The 21381-nt window shown below is 38.3% G+C and overlaps 1 protein-coding gene across 1 annotated transcript in view; it reads right to left on the bottom strand.

Annotated features, from left to right (window-relative positions):
- The window catches only part of PLCE1 (phospholipase C epsilon 1), an 838097-nt gene that overhangs the window by 76495 nt on the left and 740221 nt on the right, over nucleotides 1-21381 (bottom strand). The window contains exons 28-29 of the mRNA XM_044055634.1: nucleotides 20099-20296; nucleotides 1009-1170 (exon numbers count right to left, since the gene is read on the bottom strand). Coding sequence (XP_043911569.1) covers nucleotides 1009-1170; nucleotides 20099-20296 — 360 coding nt within the window. The remainder of the gene's footprint in view (nucleotides 1-1008; nucleotides 1171-20098; nucleotides 20297-21381) is intronic.

Genomic DNA, 21381 nt, shown 5'->3' on the forward strand with positions numbered 1-21381 from the left:
GGGGTTTATAGTAAGTGCTTTAAATCAGCATCTCGATCACTTGTAAGCATGTTGTCATGACTATGGGATCCCCTAATTCAGTCAGACTGTCATTTATTAAGTCAGCTTTTTTGCTGACTTATTTTGATTGACAAGGCAGCTGTCAATGTGCGTTAACATTTTTTGCATTAATTCAGTTCATCAATGTAATCTAAAACTATTTTTCTAGTTATAACACTCGTTTCTGACAAACCATTTGACCTTACATCTCAGGCAATCCTCATGCATAACGTCTTTAAGCTTTTCATCAGCAGTCAACCTATTTTTACTAACAAAGTTTTGTAACCAATTTTCCTCTGTACAAGGTAGTAAATACAGAACCACTTTTCATAAGGAGCTTTTCCACAACTTTTTTATTATTACTTTATCATTCCTCAAAACTATGTGCATGCAGTACAACAAATGGGATTAAAGCAATGTAAATTATCAGGTGCTTTGGAAAGATATGTTAAGGGAAAAAGCTAAATGGATGAAGAAGATAAGATACTTTTTAAGCATTTTCTGGAGAGAAAACCTGACAATTTCACATACACAATTCTAGTGGCAATGAAAAAGAAACAAAATCTGGAAAAAGGAAGGTTGGTTAACTGGCAAGAGGACATTTTTTCCCACAGGGAAGTAGAAAGCACATATACGAGAAAGGACTTGTGCATGTAAATGGGAGAACAAAATATCTAAATTAATGTATTGGAACCAAATACTTGAAGATGGGGGAGGTGAGATTATTGTCAGAAATGCATATATATTATTGACATATTACTGCTTTAAGACTGCATAATGTCCCCAGACTTTACTTCTCCTGATCCAGCTAGGTACATAATTACAGGTTCCCTGTATGGGTGTAGTTTATTATGAAATTTAATTTAAAAGAGATATGTACAACAGTCATTGGCTAGAACAAAATGTGTACTTTCACATTTGTCCTACCTCATGCACATTGCTCACTCACAGAGTGTGACCAACATCTACCTGCTGGATAACTTCTTGCGCTGTACTAAGCTTCAGAGCTTTGATAACAGTGCGGGGCTGCTCTGGAGAAACATCATGAACATGGACAAAGAACATTTCCTCTTCAGAGTTAGTGACTGTTTCATCTTTTTCTTCATTCATTGAGTTTTTCTCATTCAGATTCTGAAAAAAAAAAAAAAAAGATTAAAAAAAAGGAATATTTTACTACATTTAATGAATATTTGACACCTATGCATTGAAACAATAATGTCATCTGAGATGAGACTTGAAACCAGTCCCATTTTAAATACTCTTCATCAGTTCAGCTTGTCCTTCTGATCCGCCTAAGTATTACATGCCTAGTTTACTGTCTGTCCTATTAACTTGCATGCAAATACAGAAAAGCTAGATTGATCTTAACTTAAATGCAAATACAGAAAAGCTAGATTGATCAGCTACAGGACTCAAGACCATCCAGTATAAAAAACAATAGTTGTATAAAATCTTACCATAACCATAGATGTCCTTGTCTTCTACATGCTACAGTATTCATAACATAAGGGAGTCTGCATCCAGCTGACTCATATATCCGGCCAGAATCCAAAAGCCTTAATGCTACTGCAATATACATGCTACGCCACACCACACAATGCATACATCGGCTATAAGGAGATGTCGGGTATAAAGCGGATATCAGCACAAACCTACCTCAGAACTGTATGCAGCCCAGCACCAGACTAAGATTCTAGCTGAGAAGCATATCAATAGGAGACTAGGCAATCATCAGGGGGATGGCAGGGTGGGGAACGCAATGCTGCAGCATCTAGAAGAGAAGGACATGTACGGTTATGGTAAGATTTTACACAACTATTCCATGTCCTTCTATTCATATGCTGCAGGATTCATAACATAAGGGAGAACGCCAAAGCTCAAGCTTGGGAAAGGTTGGGGGGAGGATTAGCAAATTGATTTTCAATAAATCCATGCAAGACTGCTCTTGTAAACCCAGCTCTGGACTTAGAGATGGTGTCAAGCTTGCAGTGTTTAGTGAAAGTATGGACAAAGGACCATGTAGCTGCCTCCAGTGCGGAGCCAATGTTTGCCTCCAAAGGAAGAAACTGCTTTAGTAGAATGGGCCTTCACAGGGGAAGCAAGGGTCTTGCCATTCAACAAATAAAAGGAAATGGCTTTAGAAATCTAGTTGGAAATAGCTTGCTTTTAACTGACTTACCCAGAGCTCTTGGGTGATAAGAGACAAACAGACAGGCAGATTTGCAAATAAGCTTGGTTTTGTCAAGGTAGTATCTGAGCTGTCTGTGCACATCCAAGGTGTGTAATATTCTCTCACTGGGATACTGAGGTGAAGGAAAAAAGGTAGGAAGGTTAATGGACTGATTAATGGATAACTCATTAACCACTTTGGGCATGAAGGAAGGGTTAGTGCACAGGGAAACCTTATCTCTATGAAAGACAGTGAAGGAAGGATTGAACATGATGGCCTGTAACTCTGAGACCAATCTAGCAGAGGTAATGGCAACTAACAAAACAGTCTTCCAGGTACAATGCTGCAGGGAAGAGGAGCTTGCTGGTTCAAAAGGTCCCAGTGTAAGCTTCTCCAGCACAAAACTGAAATCTCAAGGAGGAGATATTGGTTTCTTTGGTAGTCTGATTGATGGCCATCTTTAAGGAACAGTTTTACCTCTAACCTAGAAGCCAAAGGTGGAGTCATAGGCAGACAAACACAGATGGCTGAAAGGTGAGCCTTCACAGAAGAACAGGATAACGCAGACCTCATCAGTTCACACAGATAGGACAAGACCAACGGGACATCAACTAACAGTAGTTGTAAGTACTTTTTATGACACCAGATGGAAAACCTTTTCGATTTGGAAATGTAGGATTTCCTAGTTGTAGGTTTTCTGGCCTCCTGCAGAACTTTTAACATGTCCTCAGAAAAAAGGTGTCCATAAGGGATTAAAACCCTTTCGACCACAGTGTCAGATTCAGAGTTGACAGTTGTGGATGCACTACGGTCCTCTTGTCCGATGTGAGTAAATCCATTCTGTGGGGGTAATTTGTGATGATTGCAGGAGAAGGGGGAACCAGTGCTGCCTTGGGAAAAAGCAACTCACCAACAAGGTTTTTCACCGATCCTGTTGAATCTTCAGTAGGACCTTTTGTTGAAGAGGCAAGGGGGGAATGCACACAGAAACATCCCCTTCCATGAGAAAGACAGAGTGTCCACCTTCCACACCAGGGGATGTGGGATCCTGGCACAAAATTCTGGAAGTTGTCTGTTCATGGGGGAGGCAAATAGACCTACCTGAGGTCTACCCCTGCAAGCCCCCCTGTACTCCCCCCACTCTTTAAATATACCAACTCCGAGATTGCACTACAGCACAGAAAAGGGAAATCTTCCCATTCCGCGCTGTATGGAGATCTCCATGAAAATGCTCAAACTTTCAAAAGTTCGATCATATGGTGTCGATCATATGACGGTTGAACTTTTGGAGGTTCGATCAACTAATATAAACCCAGTAGGCCAGGGTTTCTATTTACCTGGTGGATCCACCCTTCTAGTTGCCTTTTTAAGCAAGGCAGGAGTGGAATCCGGAACTCTAATGGATGTAAGTGTTGCATCTACACAGTTTTTAGATACCATTGCAACTTCCACATATGTAGTCTTGCTAAATGTATCATGGGGATACTGGATGACATGTACCCTGAGAGATGAAGAAAGTCCCTGGCTGTCAAGGACTGAGGAAGAATGCTCTGAAAATAGGAAATCAGGAACAAAACTTTCTCCATTGGAAGAGAGGCTAGCATTTTGTCTGTATTTTACATCCCACAAAAATATGATCCTGTGAGGGGCTAAGGAAAGACTTCTGGAAGTTTACAGTGAACCCTAAACTCTGTAGAAGGACAACAGTGAAGGAAAGGTTTCCCTGAAGAAGTTCTGGGGACTGAGCCTGAATCAGAAGGTCGTCTAGGTAAGAGAAGATTTGAATTCCCTGCATTCTGCATAATGCTATAACAGGGGCCAAGCACTTTCTGAAAACCCTTGGTGCCATAGAGAGACCAAAGGGCAGAGCACAAAAATAAAAATGTGACGAAGCTACAGAAAAACGTAAAAACTTCCTGAACATGGTGGATGGGAATGTGAAGATAGGCATCTTTTAAATCCAGGGACATCATGAACCCCAGTGCAAGAGTAAGAGGGAGAAAGGAAGGTAGAGTCAACATAAGGAAAGAAGTGACTTTAGAAAGGTGTTTAAATGGGAAAGGTTCAGAATGTATCTCCAGGGGCCATCCTTCCTGGGGACCAGGAGCATCCTGGAGTAAAATCTCTTTTCTTGCTGGGAAGTGGGAACCTCTTCGATAGTTCCCTGACAGATGACCTGAGGAAAGAAGCTCAACTGATCTTTGGGAGGGGTGGAATCCCTCCGAATTATTTTTTTCCAAACCATGAAATATCCTGCTTTGATTATGGAAAGTACACAAGAGTCCTGAGTAATCAGTTTCCAAGCAGCAAGAGAGAGGCTAAGATGAGGAGACAAGAGAATGGATGGCCCTGGTGGCTACCTGGCTTGGGTTGGGACTGAAACGACTGTTTTGAGGCAGGGCTGGAAGAAGCAAACTCAGAAGAAGCTAGCTTTCTAGGTCCCCTCTTCCTTTTGGAAGAATATGACACAGTAGGTTTCCTAATAAAGGCAGTCTTAGCTGGATACTTTCTTTAAAACCATGGAATCGGAGAAACAAGAATGTGTTTAGGATCCTGTAGCTCTTTCTTTTCTCCTGAAGAGACTTGAAGAGTTCTGCTGCCGAACTCCCAAACAAGGCTTTGTTATCTAAAGGTGCATCCAGCAATTTGGACTTGAAATCTTCAGGCAGAGGCTGTAGCCTACGCCAAGAGTATCTTTTCAGAACAGACCCAGAAGCAGCTGCCCAGCAGAGGCATCAGCAGCATCATAACTGGACTTTATGGAGTGCCCAATCACTTGTGCAGAGGAATTAAGAATATATGTTAGTTTTGATTTTGCTGGGGAATCTGGGATGTTAGCCAACATTTTCTCTGCATCCAGAAGAGCCAGGGAGTACTTTGCCATGGGGTGGGGTCTGATAATTTTTTTGCACGGAAGGCCAACGTGGCAGATGTGTATACCTTCTTTCCTAAACTTTCCATGACCTTACTCTCCTTATCAGAGGGTAACAAGGAAGTGGATGGCAGCAATTTTAAAGTCTTATCCATGGAAACAGAAATGACAGCCAGATCAGCAGCAGGAGCCTTGAAAAGGAAGGTACATTAAAGAACCTGTCTGGATGCTTGGGGGCAGGAGGTTGAGAGTCTGGACATTTGGAGGCAGCCGAGAAAACATCCAGAAAGGCAGGCAGGACTGGAGGGGTAGCAGAAGAAGAAAGGGAGTACCACCTGCAAGAGGTCATAATACCTCTTTTGAATATCCAAAACCTGGGAGCAGACCCACTTAAAAAAATTCTTTCATTTTGAGAATGGTCGCTCCAAAAGAGATGTCCTCCCCAGGGGAATCTGTACCATTAGATTCCTTGCCTGGGGAGGCATACCCCAAGGGAGAAGACACCTGGGTGGAGTAGGGTAATGACTACTCTCCAGAGGAATCCTCCTCCTCTGAGGAAGTGTCCAGTTGTCCTTTTGAAGGATGTGGAAGGAGAAAAGGGCTGCAGAGGAACGGAAAATGGAGGGGGTTGGCGGAGGTCCATAAAGGCATTAAACAGGGTGTGAGAAAAGCTTCCCAATCAGGGGGCTGCTGAGGGCTAGTAGGGGACACATGTTTAGATTCAGCCTTCTTCTTTTTAGGGGCTTCCATACGATGAAATGAGGAAGGACCAGATTTTGGCCTATACTTAATGATATCAGAAAGCACATCTTCATGCACCATAACTTGTGTGATGCCATGAGGGCCCTCCAATACAATGAGCCTGGGTTCCCCCTTGTCACCTTGATTGGATGCCTGCCCTTCCCTCGCAGTAGTGCCAGTGGACTCCTTTGAGGTCTGCACTGTGGAACCCACTGAAGGTACATCCACCACCTATGGCACAATCTTTGGGCCTACACTGGCCTCGGGAGCAACGATTGGAAAAGATGGCACAGCTGATGTTTCAGGCCTAAATATTTTGACCTTCTTCTGTACAGGCTCATCAGAATGGCCTAGTGTCATATCCATTTTGCATGCAAGGTGCTTAAATCACTGGTTTTCTAAATATAATTTTAGAGAGGCTAGCTGACCCCTGAGGGTCTTAGGGACAAAGGATGTGCAAACAGGACACTTGGTGTAGTTGTGGTCTGGGCCTAGAGAAAAAATGTCAAGCATCATGGGCGTCTTTATGTGGAATCTGCCTTCCACAATGACACTTGCCCTTCCTAGCTGACATGAACCCAACAAACAAGCAGCAGCAAAAATTTTTAGACGAAAAAACCCCATTGGGGAATTATCTGATAACTGGAACACAACTGTTCTGGCAAGCGAATGTCTGTAGCAGGTGATCAGCCAGGCAGAAGAAAAGTTCTGAGGTAGGAGCGTACTGACATCGGATTTATACCAGATGTCTCTTTATGGCTGATGTATGCGTTGTGTGGTGCAGCGTGGCACATACATCGCAGTAGCATTAAGGCTTTTGGATACTGGCAGGACATATTTGTTAGCCAGTATCTGACATATACGTCTGGCAGTATATGTGCAGCATATGAATAGAAGGACAAATACAGATTTCATGAGAATGAAAAAGCACACCACAAAACATAGTAGTCAGTTCAAAACACATTCTATCATATAGTTTCTGACATCACTAATTAAGTAGCTTGTTTCCTGTGGACAGATCAAACTGACAATATAATAGTAACCATCATTCAATAAAAAGTAACTTAAATATCCTTTAAGGAATAAAGTGCATAAACTAAAAAATAAATCTATTAGAATCTTCAGTCATTGACAATAGCTTATCATGTAAGTTTATAATTATTAACAAAGATCCAACTATATTTTGTGATATAGCATGGTGGTATCCAACTATAAAGGGCACCTTCTTGTATTTGAGAGCGTATATCTTTACATTTGGATGTGTTTTATGATGTTATTAATGATATATATAGACACATACAAACACAATTTACAATGCTAAATCAAAAACTCAAACTATCAAAAGGCAAATGATTGAAAACAACTGCTCACTCACCTGATGACTGAAAAACAAAAATAGTTTTTGGCAGGGGGTAAGCCCCCCTGCACCCCTCCACTCCCTGCTGATTATATTTACCAACTCAGAGACCGCAATGAGTAAATTCCCTGATCCCCAATGTACACTGAAAAATAAAGCCAGTACATGCTATCAGCTGATTTTTGATTAGGTATACAGGCTTTTTTTACAGTGTGACAAGTTAACTTCTTCATGGAGTTGAATGTTACCCACACACACACACACACACACATATATATACATATATTATACACGTGTGTATGCGAGCACATTCAAACACACACACACACACACATATATATATATATATATATATATATATATATATATATATATATAGGTTTACTTTTATTAGTCAAAGATATGTTTCTTTGACTAACAAAAATACGACCTTACTTATGCGAAAGTGCACTTCAACGAAAGTGCACTTTTACGAATTCAGGTTCAGCGAACCGGCAATAAAAATAAAAAAGAACACTGTAAAGTCAATTTTGCAGGGGGGCAAGCCCCCTGTGCCCCCCCCCCCCCATGTAGGGGGGTTGCACACCCCTGCTACATTATATATACTACCTCCGAGAGCACACTACAGTGAGGAAACAGGTATATTCCCTTATCCCCACTGTAGCATGCTTTAGTGCTGCAGTGTGTCCATTTTATTTAATTTTTATTTTATTGTAGTGCGATCTCAGAGTTAGTATATATAATGCAGCAGGGGTATGGGGGGTGCAGGGGGGCTTGTCCTCCTGCAAAACTGACTTTACAGTGTTCTTTATTATTTTTATTGCTGGTCTGGTGAATCGGAATTTGCGAAAGTGCACTTTTGCATAAGTAAGGCCATTCTTTTGTTAGTCGAAGAAAAGTAACTTCGACTAATAAAAGTAGACAAATGTATATGTATTTATATATATATATATATATATATATATATATATATATATATATATATATATATATATATATATAAGAAGGACATATACACATGTGTGTGGTCTCTGGCTACGTGACCACTTCATTGCTTACTTAACATGTTACTTTCATACTTTTTCCTTTCATTGTTGTAATGTTATTAAATAATGCCATATTAGTGCTTCCAATGTTTGAGAATAAGCTGCATTCACAGTTAGATCTAGGAGACATAATGAGAAATGCAAGAAGTTTATTTAATTTGGACTTGTTTTTTTATAAATAGTGTAATTTTAAAAGCTAAATAATAACCTATTCTTCTTATTGCATATCTTATTTATTTGTAATTTCACCATTTTTTTTAAATGTAACTATTATGTTTGTATTTTACAAATATGTGTTCTTTAGTGTAGAAGTGAATAGCATCACAGAATTTATTGACAGCATTAGACTTATCTGGCTCGCTGTGGTTAGTATCCCAGTCTGCATTCATAAGTATGAAGTTTAGTGCAATTTTATTGGTAAGGCCTAAGAAGGCTAAACATTTATGAATGAGTTTGTTTTTACCCTGAGGTTAAAGATTAAGGTATCATGATCCTTGAGAGCAGAAAGATCCTAATTCTGTTATTATGATATCCACGGTACTGCAGTCCCTAATTGGATACATACAGTCTGTTCCCATCTATTTTGATTACCACAGTCAATTAATTTTTCGGTATATTATTTGATGTTGGGTAGTTTACCAAGTGAATATCTGGGCACTTAAAATCCCCATAAGGGCTGTATATAACTGCAGGTTTCTCAGGAAGCATTCATTCCCTGTAGGGTACATAGGCAGTGTAGTGTAGATCCCTATAATATTATATTCAGTGCCTCCTGATATTAACTATGGTATCCCTAATTTCCAGTCTGGAGTTGACTGGCATGTGCCTGGCTTTTAGGTGTTATTTTGCAAAGATGGAGACTACCACCATCCCATCATATCTTCCTCAATGAAGCAAGGTATACTGTGGGATGTATATGTATTTTGGACCCTGACATATTTCAACAATGGTACAGATATCGTCATCCTCAAAGCACAGAACGGGTTTTAAGCCATGCATTTTACTGTTGAGAATTCTAGCATTTAGTAATGTCGCTATCACCTGGTTTTTTTTTTTGCCTTTTGTAGTCTTTTCCTTTGGATGACCCACTACATACTGCCACAATCAATTTAATTTTAACCTGAGAAGTTGAAACAACTAAGATTCTTAGTAGTACCCTTAATAATCAACTTAATTTCAATTCCCCAAAAATGCAAATGTTAATCTCATTTTGAGCAAACTGTACAAGGCTAAAATGTTCCTAACCCTCAAATCAAGAGCCTCCCCAGCTAAATCCTATGTTATTCCCTGTTTCACACACACAGCTGATTTTTTACATCCAAGCTTCATCACTTCAAAGAAAACTGGAAGAAGCACATAGCAGGATAACCAATTTACTTTCTGGGTACAATAATCATACCCAGCACTGTCTCTAGGTGCATGATCTCCTCTGGTTTGACTATAACCCCTATCCCCACTCCTACATAGCTATAAACTCCTCTACTGTTCAAACGGCCATCTTTATATAAGGTTAGTAATTGGAGGAGCTTCCCACTGAGTCATAGATAATCCACTCACCAGCTTTCTATATTCCCATGTGCTTAAATAAATTTGGCAATTTAGAGTTTTCTAGATGCACTGGTAAAATGTGGGATATGCTCCAGACTAAGATAAGTACTACCAAAGACAGACATTCAAATCCCTTCTGGCCTCTCACCACCTGCCTGCTTCATTTTCTTACAAAGCCTCCTGATTATAACCCTTGGCATGTACTCCTTCTGTGCAGCTGTTGGACCTATGAATCAGATTACGCTATAATAAGTTCCTTTCACTTTCATTTGCTACCATGGTGTTAAATTGTTTAAATATCTGCTTTTGCAACTTTACTTTTAGACAAACACATTTATATTTTAATTTCGTAATTTACTGTTTAGGACTATGCTGTGTACATGAATGTCATTATTTTTGTTTTGTTTACTATCTCCAGTAAAAATGGAACCTCCCATCTGGGCATTCATGGTTAACCAATTAAATAAACAGATGGAAGGATGGATGGATAAATAAATATTTGGTCTCGTTTTGGATAACAATGCTCTGTTCAGTACATCTGCTTTGCAGAAAGAGAGGTGACACCCATTAGATGTAAAGCACTCTGGTTGTTCGAAATTTTCACTTTAGGCTTCCAGGCATGGAACCCCCCTGCCTATGACACCATGTCCTTACCAGTGATTGAATTCCAAAATTTTGTTATGGTATTTAGGTGCCATATGAGGTGGTGGTGGAAGGATTTTGCTAAGAAGAATTGTTTTTCTATGCCTGGTGGATATTCAATAATCTAACAATATCTTATTGCATTTCCAAGAAGGATGAGGACTTTCTTAGATAATTCACTCCAACAAGGAAAATGGACATGTCATACATAGCCTTGATCCTTTTTAACCTAGTTAAGCTGTCCCTAAAGTTGGCCACATGCCCTCTGAAAAGTCCTATGAGTTAAGCTGATCATTACAGTGATATTATTACATGGGCTGCCCCATCACCAGGGCAGAACTAATCTTGGGGTACACAGTAGTGAGGAGCAATTGTGTCACTGAACACAGGCTCTGTAGGAAGCACCCAGTAGAGTTGGCTAAAAACCTGCAAACCTTTCAGTAGAGCATGTAAAAAAAAGCAAAATGGTTTGCCTGCTTGCTTGCTTATTTGTTAATTAGGGTAGAACAGTGATGATTCTGGACCATTTTCATGTTCAACCTTAGGAATACAAAGTATTAGCACAAAATTAACAGTTTTCAAGATATATATACTAACAAGCCCATTTTAACCTTAAAGAAATTTACAAGTCTTAATGGTCATAAGAAGTTGTTTTTGATATTTACAAAGTTAACAGGTTGCTGGAGTGCAGGGTAGTAGAAAAGAAAATATTAAGGAGAAGGAATTGGGAAACAGTACAAAAGGAGGAGGAAGAAAGGACAGAGGAAATGCTCTGGGGGAGTACTTGTTATGACTTTTTGCAGCTTAAATCAATAGAAGTAATTACATATTTCTATTACATCCTCAAGTTCACTTAAAGTAAAACAGACCACAATGTGACACTAGTAATATGAAAAATTTTGCTTTTGACCTCGCTCAGTAGGTATTTTTGAGGAGGAGTCTGAATTTTCAGCAGGAATCAATGACTTTTATATTTGTTGGAATGGGTTCCCGTGTTTCAGGAGCTAGTAATGACAAGTGATCAGTTACTATGAAGGATTCTAGTTGAGAAAACGAAGTGGGAGTAGAATCTAAGGTTATAGGAGAGGGCTAGTCTATCTGATGATGTAAAACGGTAAAGTTGTTAAGATTGACTCATTTATAGATTATAGATGCCATTATCAGTACAGCTCTCTCTTCGATTGGTTTAGACTTAAACATGTTACAAATATTACAAGCATTAAACAAAACCTTGTTTTTATTTTAATTACATTTTATACCTTTAAGCTTTCTCATTTTTAAAAACTGGCTACAAAACATGTAAGTATTAATAGAGGGTCCAGTAATTATATACAATTAATATATTATACTACTTTGCTGCATGGTATGGGTATATGCAATGGCCTGGACTGACAGTCTATGAAGCAGTTTGGATCAGATTGCTCTAAGAACCATGGCCCGCACTTAATCCCAAAATGTTTTTCAGAAAACACAGCTCCCATTGGACCTCTCATGCTTGTTGTTACTGAATGACCTGTTGCTCATAGCAATTGAACAAGATAGCCACAAAACAGGAGCAACTGTTTAGTCAAGTGCTTTCTTTTACTGGTAACTAAAAATATGAACTGAAATGAAGCCTGCAGATTTTATTGCTACACCCATAACAGCACAACCAATTTGTTTTCCAGGTACTAAACACAGAAAACTAGTCTGGTGCACCAGGAATCACAGTATGGAATACAGTGCTATCTGTTTTGTGCCTTAGTGATGCTTAAACATTTTCTGGATCATGTGCCGGGCTACAAGTCAGGAAGCATAAATCGCTTGTACTGAGTTGCAATGCTCTTCATGGATAAACACAACTTCTTCTGCATCTTACCCAGCTTTATTCTAGAATCACATATTTTATGTTTTACTTATTTAATTTTGTAGTTTTGTCAGAAGTGTAGTTTCTGGCAGTTTCTTACCAGTTGTTGTGGCATGCTGCTAGGGCAAAGTATTATAACACCAAAAAGAATATCATGACTTGTAGTGACCTCTGCTTTTTTTGTTTTTTGAGAGGTTTTTTTTAGATGCTTTTTAGTATGTTTTTGATCAGCACAGGGTATGCAGTTTGTTTTTTTACTGATTTTTTTTTAAGTGACAGGGCCAAGGATATTACTAACTAGAGTAACTAAGTTTGAGAAAATACATAAAGTTGCGGTCTAACTGGAAAGGGTCAATGTTTTTAGATGGGGTAACCATTTTTCTTAGAGAGGTAGCATAGTTTGGTGGCATCAATTATGGTGGCCATTCAACTTACAGCCAGAATAATTAATGTTAATCAAGGAACTGTACACTTCATTATGTCATGTCAGATGCAAAGATTCCAATTAAACCAGAAACCAATTACAGATATTTTGCTTATTGCTAAAAAAAAAAAATCGGATATCTCCCCACAGTGCTGGATCTGCACAAACTCTTAAGGACAATACCAAGTAGAAATACTCACAAACCAGTTAAAACTAAAGCCACACCATTTTACTAAAAGCAAGAAAATATTAGAGCAATAAACTCATTACCTTAAATACTAAACCATATAACTAGGGTCTATATTAGAACATCGAAGTTTCAGAACTTCGAATGTTCTAATATCAACACCTATTAACCAAAAACAAATAAGACCGAAAATTTAGAACATCTAATTTTTTCCTAGGGAAAAAATTTGGTGTTCCAAAACACATACACACAACACAAACACACCAAACAAACAGCAATACACACACATACACCTAAAATCTTACATCTAAACCTACACTAAACTGTACTTACACCACTAACTACCCACTTACCTTAACCCAAACCCTAACCCTAAGGTCCGTCACTATCGTACACACACCTCACCCGCGCCCTAACCCTAACTCATCTATCCCACCCTAACCTTCATGTCCATACATTCGCACACTTAACTGACTCGCGCCCTAACCCTAACCCTCACATCCACACAATCACACACTTACCTGAACTTGACCGTAACTTTCCACTGCAGAGCTGAAAATAGCGAAGCAACAGGAACGGACAACCGAATTCTTTCTAAAACTTCGCTATTTTCAGCTTTCACTTATTAGGTGTTGATATCAGAACATTCGAAGTTCTGAAATTTCAATGTTCTAATATAGACCCTATAACTAAGGACATTTTCTTGCATTTGTTAGTGTCTAGAGTGCCAAATGGAGCTATCTTCAGACTGGCACCTACTGCACTGTGCGTCTGCCTTATGTTCATTATGCCTACAGGGCATCAAATGCAGACCACAAACAGCGTTTTTACAACAAGTTGGCTTAAATGGGGTACTGCATTTGGAATACTGAGTGGCCACATAGCTCTCAACCTTTCATCCCCAAAATGAGGAACAACAGCCTTCATAATGTGGAACAAATGGAAAAAATGTGGAACACATACTGACAGCTAACAACTTCAAATAGGAAGGTCATAGGATGGTTAAAATATGCTGTTTTTACTTATAAAAAAGATATTTTAATGAATTAACATGATTCATTTCTACTTATCATGGATATCAGTTAAATGGCCTAATGGTTAAGGTATTTGCCTTACAAACATAGAATGTGTGTCAGACCCTTTCAATGTGGAACCTCAAGGAACATGAACTTTTTAAGACCCTGAATGAGGTGTGTTCCTTGTAACGAGGCACACTTGAGAGGTAGTGGCAAGATTAAGCAGCTTAAACGTGAGAAAATCATTTAGCTTGGACAAGTAAAAAATGACATCTAAGAGTATTGCACTTCTAAAATCCAGGTGATCCATCCTGTTAGCACAGATGCACTCCAGACCTGATTAGCATGAGTACTGGCAGGTGTGAATTAGTTAAAGAAATCTGTCTCTGTCCTGCTGAGCTGTCTCCACTGCAATCTGTTTAATGGTTATCCATTTTCTACCCTTTTCTCCTAGTCAACACTGGTGTACCCTATGGCTTTATCCTTGGACCATTTCTGTTTAATGTATTTATAAAGGATCTTCATACATGCACAGAACAAGCTTCTCTAATACAACATGCAAATAACGTTACGCTAACCTATACATCAGATACCCTTCCAAACCTTCGAAGTATTACACATAAAGCGTTTAACTCCATTGAATACTGGTTAACTAATAATCAACTCCACCTCAACTGCAAGAAAACCAAATTACTCCTACTTCTATACAAATTCTTAACAAATACCAAAAAAAAATTCAAAATAATACCTCTAAATAACACAATCATTAAATAGTCCCTCATACTAAGTTACTAGTGATGACAATTGATGACCAACTGAAATTTCAGTTAAATATTCAAAATGCCATAAAATCAAAAAACTTGGTATGCTTTATTAAAAAAAATATCTCACAATGCAAACAAGACTTACTCTGGCAAATACACTTCTTATTCCTTCCCTCCTATATGCTGCACCCATCCACACTAACTTACAAACTACTCTCAATTCAAATTAGAACAATGGTACAATACAGTAGCTAGATTTGCAGTAAATCAACCTTATAACACACACACACATCATTGTGAGTCTCTCAAATCCCTAAACTGGCTTGAACTACCTCAGTACCTCTAATACACTCTACAAACCCATAAAATTATATATAAGCCATCATCATCATCACCATGCCCTATTATCAGATCTATCCTAAATCAGCACTTATCAAACTGCAATTTACATTCTTCAGAAAAGCAACCACTGTCTGTCTACAACTCCAATAAAATCTATAACAGATTTGTTATACACAAATACTGTCGCCAAGTACTGGAATAACGTTCGCATTCATGTCCTTTTCTCACCATGCAGTCTTTACTATATACCCTCTACAGCATTTTATTTTCAGTCAATAACTTATATACAGTTCGTATATAAAATACTTAACTCTAATTGTGTGTGTGTGTGTGTATGTATGTATATGTGTGTCTATATATATATATATATATATATATATATAGATATATGTATATATATCTATGATATACACACACACACACACACACACACACACACACACACACACACACACACACACGTTGCTATTTTCCTGTAATACATTAATTCCTTGGAGCTATTCTCCCATGTCTGTGCTGTTAATGGAATATATGCCCTGTTGGATTTTCCTGGTAAAAAAATGCAAACTAAAACAGTAAAATAAAGTTACTAATAACTGTAGGAAAGAGAACAAATGTAATGAGTATACAAATTTGATAAAGAGCATTATATACTGTTTTGAAAATTAGTAACAGTAATGATTATACCAGTTTTCAAGTGTATCCAAACTGGATGTTGGAAAAAAATACCTTTATTTCATGTAAAGATTATTTATTAAAAAAAAACAGCACAAGTTATTAAGTTTTCTCCTAGTTCCACAAAACATGCAGGCAGACTGTTCACCATATACATGCACCACACACACATATAATATATGACACACACACACACACACACACATTATATATATATATATATATATATATATATATATATATATATATATATATATATACATATATACACACATGTATGGGTCTACTTCATTTCATTGACTAACCGAAACACCTAAACCTAAAATGTTGAGACCACTACATCTAAAACACAAAACGTCGTCAGGACAAAACATTGTCACCCTAAACATTGAAACACGTAACATCGAAAAAAAAAAAGTACTACAAATTACATCTAACAACATTTACTCCCTTCTATACCCTAAAACAACCTATTCAACTAACACACTAAAAATTACACCTTCTTCACACACCCTCCCACATCCCTACACATTAAATATACCAACTCAGAGACTGCACTACAGTGGAAAAAAGGTAAATTTCCCTATCACTACTATACCGCAATCTCCAAAGCTTGCAAACATGCACCTGTTCCCCGCACAAAAACGCACACACACTTCCCCTCTTAGTAATTTGTCCCACCAACTTAACCACCACAGTTCTTTAAACCTTATACATTGTTTCATAAAAATAAAAAAAATCACTTACCAGTTTTTCAAAAACTAACACAGACATCTCAAACACCACACTACAGCACTGCAAGTTACCTCTGCCAGGCTTTCTCCATACAAAACAAAACGTCATAAAACAACACTATAATATAAAAAACTCTACAGCACTAATACAAGAACAAATTCGACTTTAAGAAACCCGACATTCTAAATTTTCAACCTTTTGAAAGTTAGATATTATGGTCTCAACGTTCTACGCTTCAGTCTTTTGGTAAGTTGACTAAATGAAGGGAATCCATGTAGATATGTATATATATATATAAATATATATATATATATATATATATATATGTTTCTTGCAGTATATACATATCTTTACATATGAATATGGGAGTCCTGCATTTAGCCTAAATGCTTGTTGATCAACATCTGTTTAATCAAATGCATGTGGTCGACATTTGCAGATGATCGACAGGTGGGCAAGATCAACAATTCCTGGGTAGGGGAGCATTTCCTTCCTTCAGGAACTGTGCAATCTTGGAGTTAGTGTATATATATATTTAGCAGGGAGTGCAGAGGGCTTGCCCCCTTGCAAAAACAATGTTAATTTATATATTTTTTGTTTTAAGGAAACTTTATGTACCAAGGTCCTTTCTCAGAGTACATGGTAGTGTGTCTAAATTTGGTTTATCAACCTTTTGTGGTTGATGGCTCTAAGCTTGATGCATGGGCTACTTGACTAAATGAGTATACATTCACTGCAATACCACAGACTGTGCCTGTCTCATTACAAATATTACTGCAGTATACTAGACTAAGCTTGCCTCATATAACACTGTATGTTATGGATATTACTAAACCACCAAAGCCTGTGCGTGACTCCTATAACACTGTATATTACATGAATTACTGCAGCAGCATAGCATGCGTCTTTCTCACATAATGCATGTAATAGATATTACTGTAGTATTATAAACTGCCTGTTTTATGTAACATTACATGCTACACACATTAAAGCAGAACCACAGCCTTTGTCTGTCACCCTTAACATTGTATATCACAGACAGCAGGGGCAGAACCACAGACTGTGCCTGTCTGACATAACACTGTATGTTACAGACACCATATCAGAACCCCAGCCTGTGCCTGTCTCACATAACATTGCATGTTACAGACACCATAGAATAACTGTAGCCTTGCCTGTCTCACATAACACTGTATGTTACAGACACCACAGGAGAATTGCAACCTGTGCCTGTCTCACACAACATTTTATGTTAGAGACACCCTATCAGAACCACAGCCTGTGCCTGTCTCACATAACATTGTATGTTACAGACACCATATCAGAACCTCAGCCTGCGCCTGTCTCACATATCACTGCATGTTACAGACACCATAGAATAACTGCAGCTTGTGCCTGTCTCACATAACATTGTATGTTACAGACACCATATCAGAACCACAGCCTGTGTCTGTCTCACATAACACTGTAAGTTAGTCACACCACAGCATAACCCCAGCCTGTGCCTGTCTCACATTAGATTGTATGTTTACTCACACCATAGCATAATCACAGCCTGTGCCTGCCTCACATACCAATTAATGGTATACACCACTGTATACCACAACTTGGATAACTGGATGGGGAACAGGAAATTCATCCCTGGTTTGGTACCTATGTCTGTAATGTACACAGCCAAGCTGTAAATGGTTCATCTCCCAAGCCCCTGCTTACATTTATCAAGGGTAACAGAACTTGTCAGAGACTGGGGATGATTGGTTAGGCTTAAAAAGGCTCTTGTGGTTGTTAGCCTAGTAAACATCTATGAATCTATGTTACAGACACCACAGGAGAATCATAGCCTGTGTCTGAGTCACATAAAGCTGCGTGTTAGAGGCGCAACAGCAGAACCACAACCTATGCCTGCCTCACATAACACAGTATGTTACAGAGATGACAGCAGGACCACAGCCTGTGACCATCTCACATAACATTGTCACACACACCACAGCAAAACCACAGCCTGTGTCTGACTCTCATAAAGCTGCTTGTTACAGACGCTAATGCAGAACCCTAGACTGTGTGTGTCTCTCACATAACAGTGTGTTAGAGACATTACTGAAGCACTAAAGCCTGTGCTCGCCTCATATAACAATGTATACTACAGTTATTATGGCAATACCACATTCAGTGCCCGTTTACAACACTGTATGTTAAGGATATTACAGCAGTACCACATTCAGTGCTTGTTTCACATAACACTGCATGTTAAGGATATTACAGCAGTACCACATGCAGTGCCTGTTTCATGTAACACTGCATGTTAATGACATTACAGCAGTACCACATTCAGTGCCTGTTTCATATACCACTGCATGTTAAGGATATTACAGCAGTACCATATTCAGTGCCTGTTTCACATAACACTGCATGCTATGGATATTATAGCCGTACCACATTCAGTGCCTGTTTCACATAACACTGCATGTTATGGATATTATAGCCGTACCACATTCAGTGCCTGTTTCACATAACACTCCATGTTATGGATATTATAGCCGTACCACATTCAGTGCCTGTTTCACATAACACTCCATGTTATGGATATTATAGCCGTACCACATTCAGTGCCTGTTTCTCATAACACTGCATGTGTGGATATTAATGTAGAATGTCAGCATGTGACTGTATAAAATAACATAGTATGCAGTGCACTGAGTGAGGCACTTAAACTCTGAATTTGAGAAAAGAGCAACTGTACTATTTCCTAACATTATGACACACACAGGTTTTGTTTTTCCTTTTTTATAATGCCCATTAAACTTAACATGCAGTAAAAAAAAACAGAATCAAAGGAATATCTCTGCAGTCTACCACTGGTTTGCCTCTAAAGTAACCACTTTTACTAAGCAGGTACATTTCACCTCTAAACAGCCTGTTAAAGGCACACTACAGTATACTAATAAATATAAACAAAATATTAATAACGGTAAATATATTCAGTAATAAAGAACTAGAAGTTAAAGTGAATTCATTAAGATGCCCTAAATTTCAAAAGTCTGGTGCTCTTGGCTATTGAAATAGGAGAGTTTTTAAGGCAAACTCAAAAATGGTGACAGAATTAACAGCCATGGACGTGGCAAGCAGAGAACTCCACAGGAGGGATATCATAAAGGCAAAATTAACAGGCCATGCAGGCTTCAGTCATGTGTTAGGAACCAATAACAGGCCAAAGCAAGCTAGCCTGAGAATAAAAAGACAACAGTTCAGGCCCAGATCATGTACGGCTTTGTAGATTATGTAAGAAGCATACCCTGCACAGAGTTGAGTGCTGAAGGATAAGAAAGGGTCCATTCTCACACACACACACACACACACACACACACACACACACACACACACACACAGGGAACACAATAATGTGGCAGTGCCTTGAATTTGAACTTGGAGCTTTGATAACCTTAGGAAAAGGTGACAGCTTTAGTCTGGCCTGTATGTCTAATCACATGCTTTTTGTTTTAGTGCTGATAATAAGCAGTTCATATTCCTGAAACTATCTGTTAGCAGTTTCACTGTAATGGTAGACTACATTTAGTAACTGCTAATTGTTTTTATCAGTAGAAAATTTATTTTTAATACTTATTAGTAAACTGAAATGAACTTTCTGCCTTCTTAAAAGCATCAAAGGATAAGTATAAATGAAGAAAAAACTTACTTCCTCTTTGGTTTTGAAAATGATTCTTCCCACATGTCCTTCTTCTGGGCCCCTGCTGCCTATTTCCTCATCAGGACCAATCACCCTCTGAAATGGCTGCTTCTTGCACTCATTCTTTTCCTTAGATATGAAAGCTTTTTCTTCTAGTAGGTAATAGTCTGTAACATCCGAGTCTGTTCTTTCAGTAGCAGTAAGGATCTTAAAAATACAAAGTAAATAAATAAAAATAAATAAGTAAACCACTGGCTTACGCACAGAAATTCTGATAATGTATAACATTCATTTGGAAAACAGTTGAGGCAGGGGAAGAGACAGATACAACATTTTTTAATGAAGTTTTTGGGGTCATCCCTTTCAAAGACTGTCTTTCACCACCTAACATCTAACATAATGCAAAGGAAATCAGAAAGCAAAGCTGTCTGACGGTGCTCATCATAATCATTCATGTTCAAATGTAGGATCAATTACTGCAGTACATTCAGTCCAAATGGAATTAGACACAGCTGGATGTCTGGTTCCAGCAGTACAGATATCTACATTCATGCTACCAGATCACCTCACATGCCAAGTGAACAATATGTTGTACCATCATCTGCAATTCTTATTTGGAGTTTTAACAGTTAAAAAAATGTGCCCAAACCCTTACTTATGACCAAAAGTTAAGAGACCTCAACCACCCTTGCACATTACATTACACTGATTATGGTATAAGCATCCTCCAAGAAGTCACACATTAACTTCCCTCAAAAATAACCAATACACACACACACACACACACATATATATATATATATATATATATATATATATATATAATTTCAAAATTCAAAACTCATGTGATAACTAGTCTAATAAATCAATTAAAACCAATTGAAAAGTAACACCATCAAAATCTTCAAGATCTTTAAAGCAGGAGCATAGAATCTTTTGAAACAACACAACACCGCCAAAACATTCACACCTCTCAACCTGGAAACATCAAAAATCAGGGCAAAGGCCCATGAAAAGTAAGTACAACCACCCAAAAACTGGGACAATGATTAACATACAATTTGCATACACAATTATGCACCCCACCCACTCCAGTGGAATTGTGGGATATCATGAGGAGTAATTAGAGGAAAGACATGCATTTTATAAACAACAGGAAGTATACAAATAATGTAGACTATTATCAACTAACTGCAATTCTCAAGAATTCACTAGAAAAAAATCAAAAATTGAGACAAATTCATGGACATTCTACAAATGAGGGGCAGCTGATTGGTATGCATACACAAGCC

The sequence above is a fragment of the Protopterus annectens genome, chromosome 14.part0, assembly GCF_019279795.1.
Source record: "Protopterus annectens isolate FY-2018-M chromosome 14.part0, PAN1.0, whole genome shotgun sequence".
Taxonomy (NCBI): Eukaryota; Metazoa; Chordata; order Ceratodontiformes; family Protopteridae; genus Protopterus; species Protopterus annectens.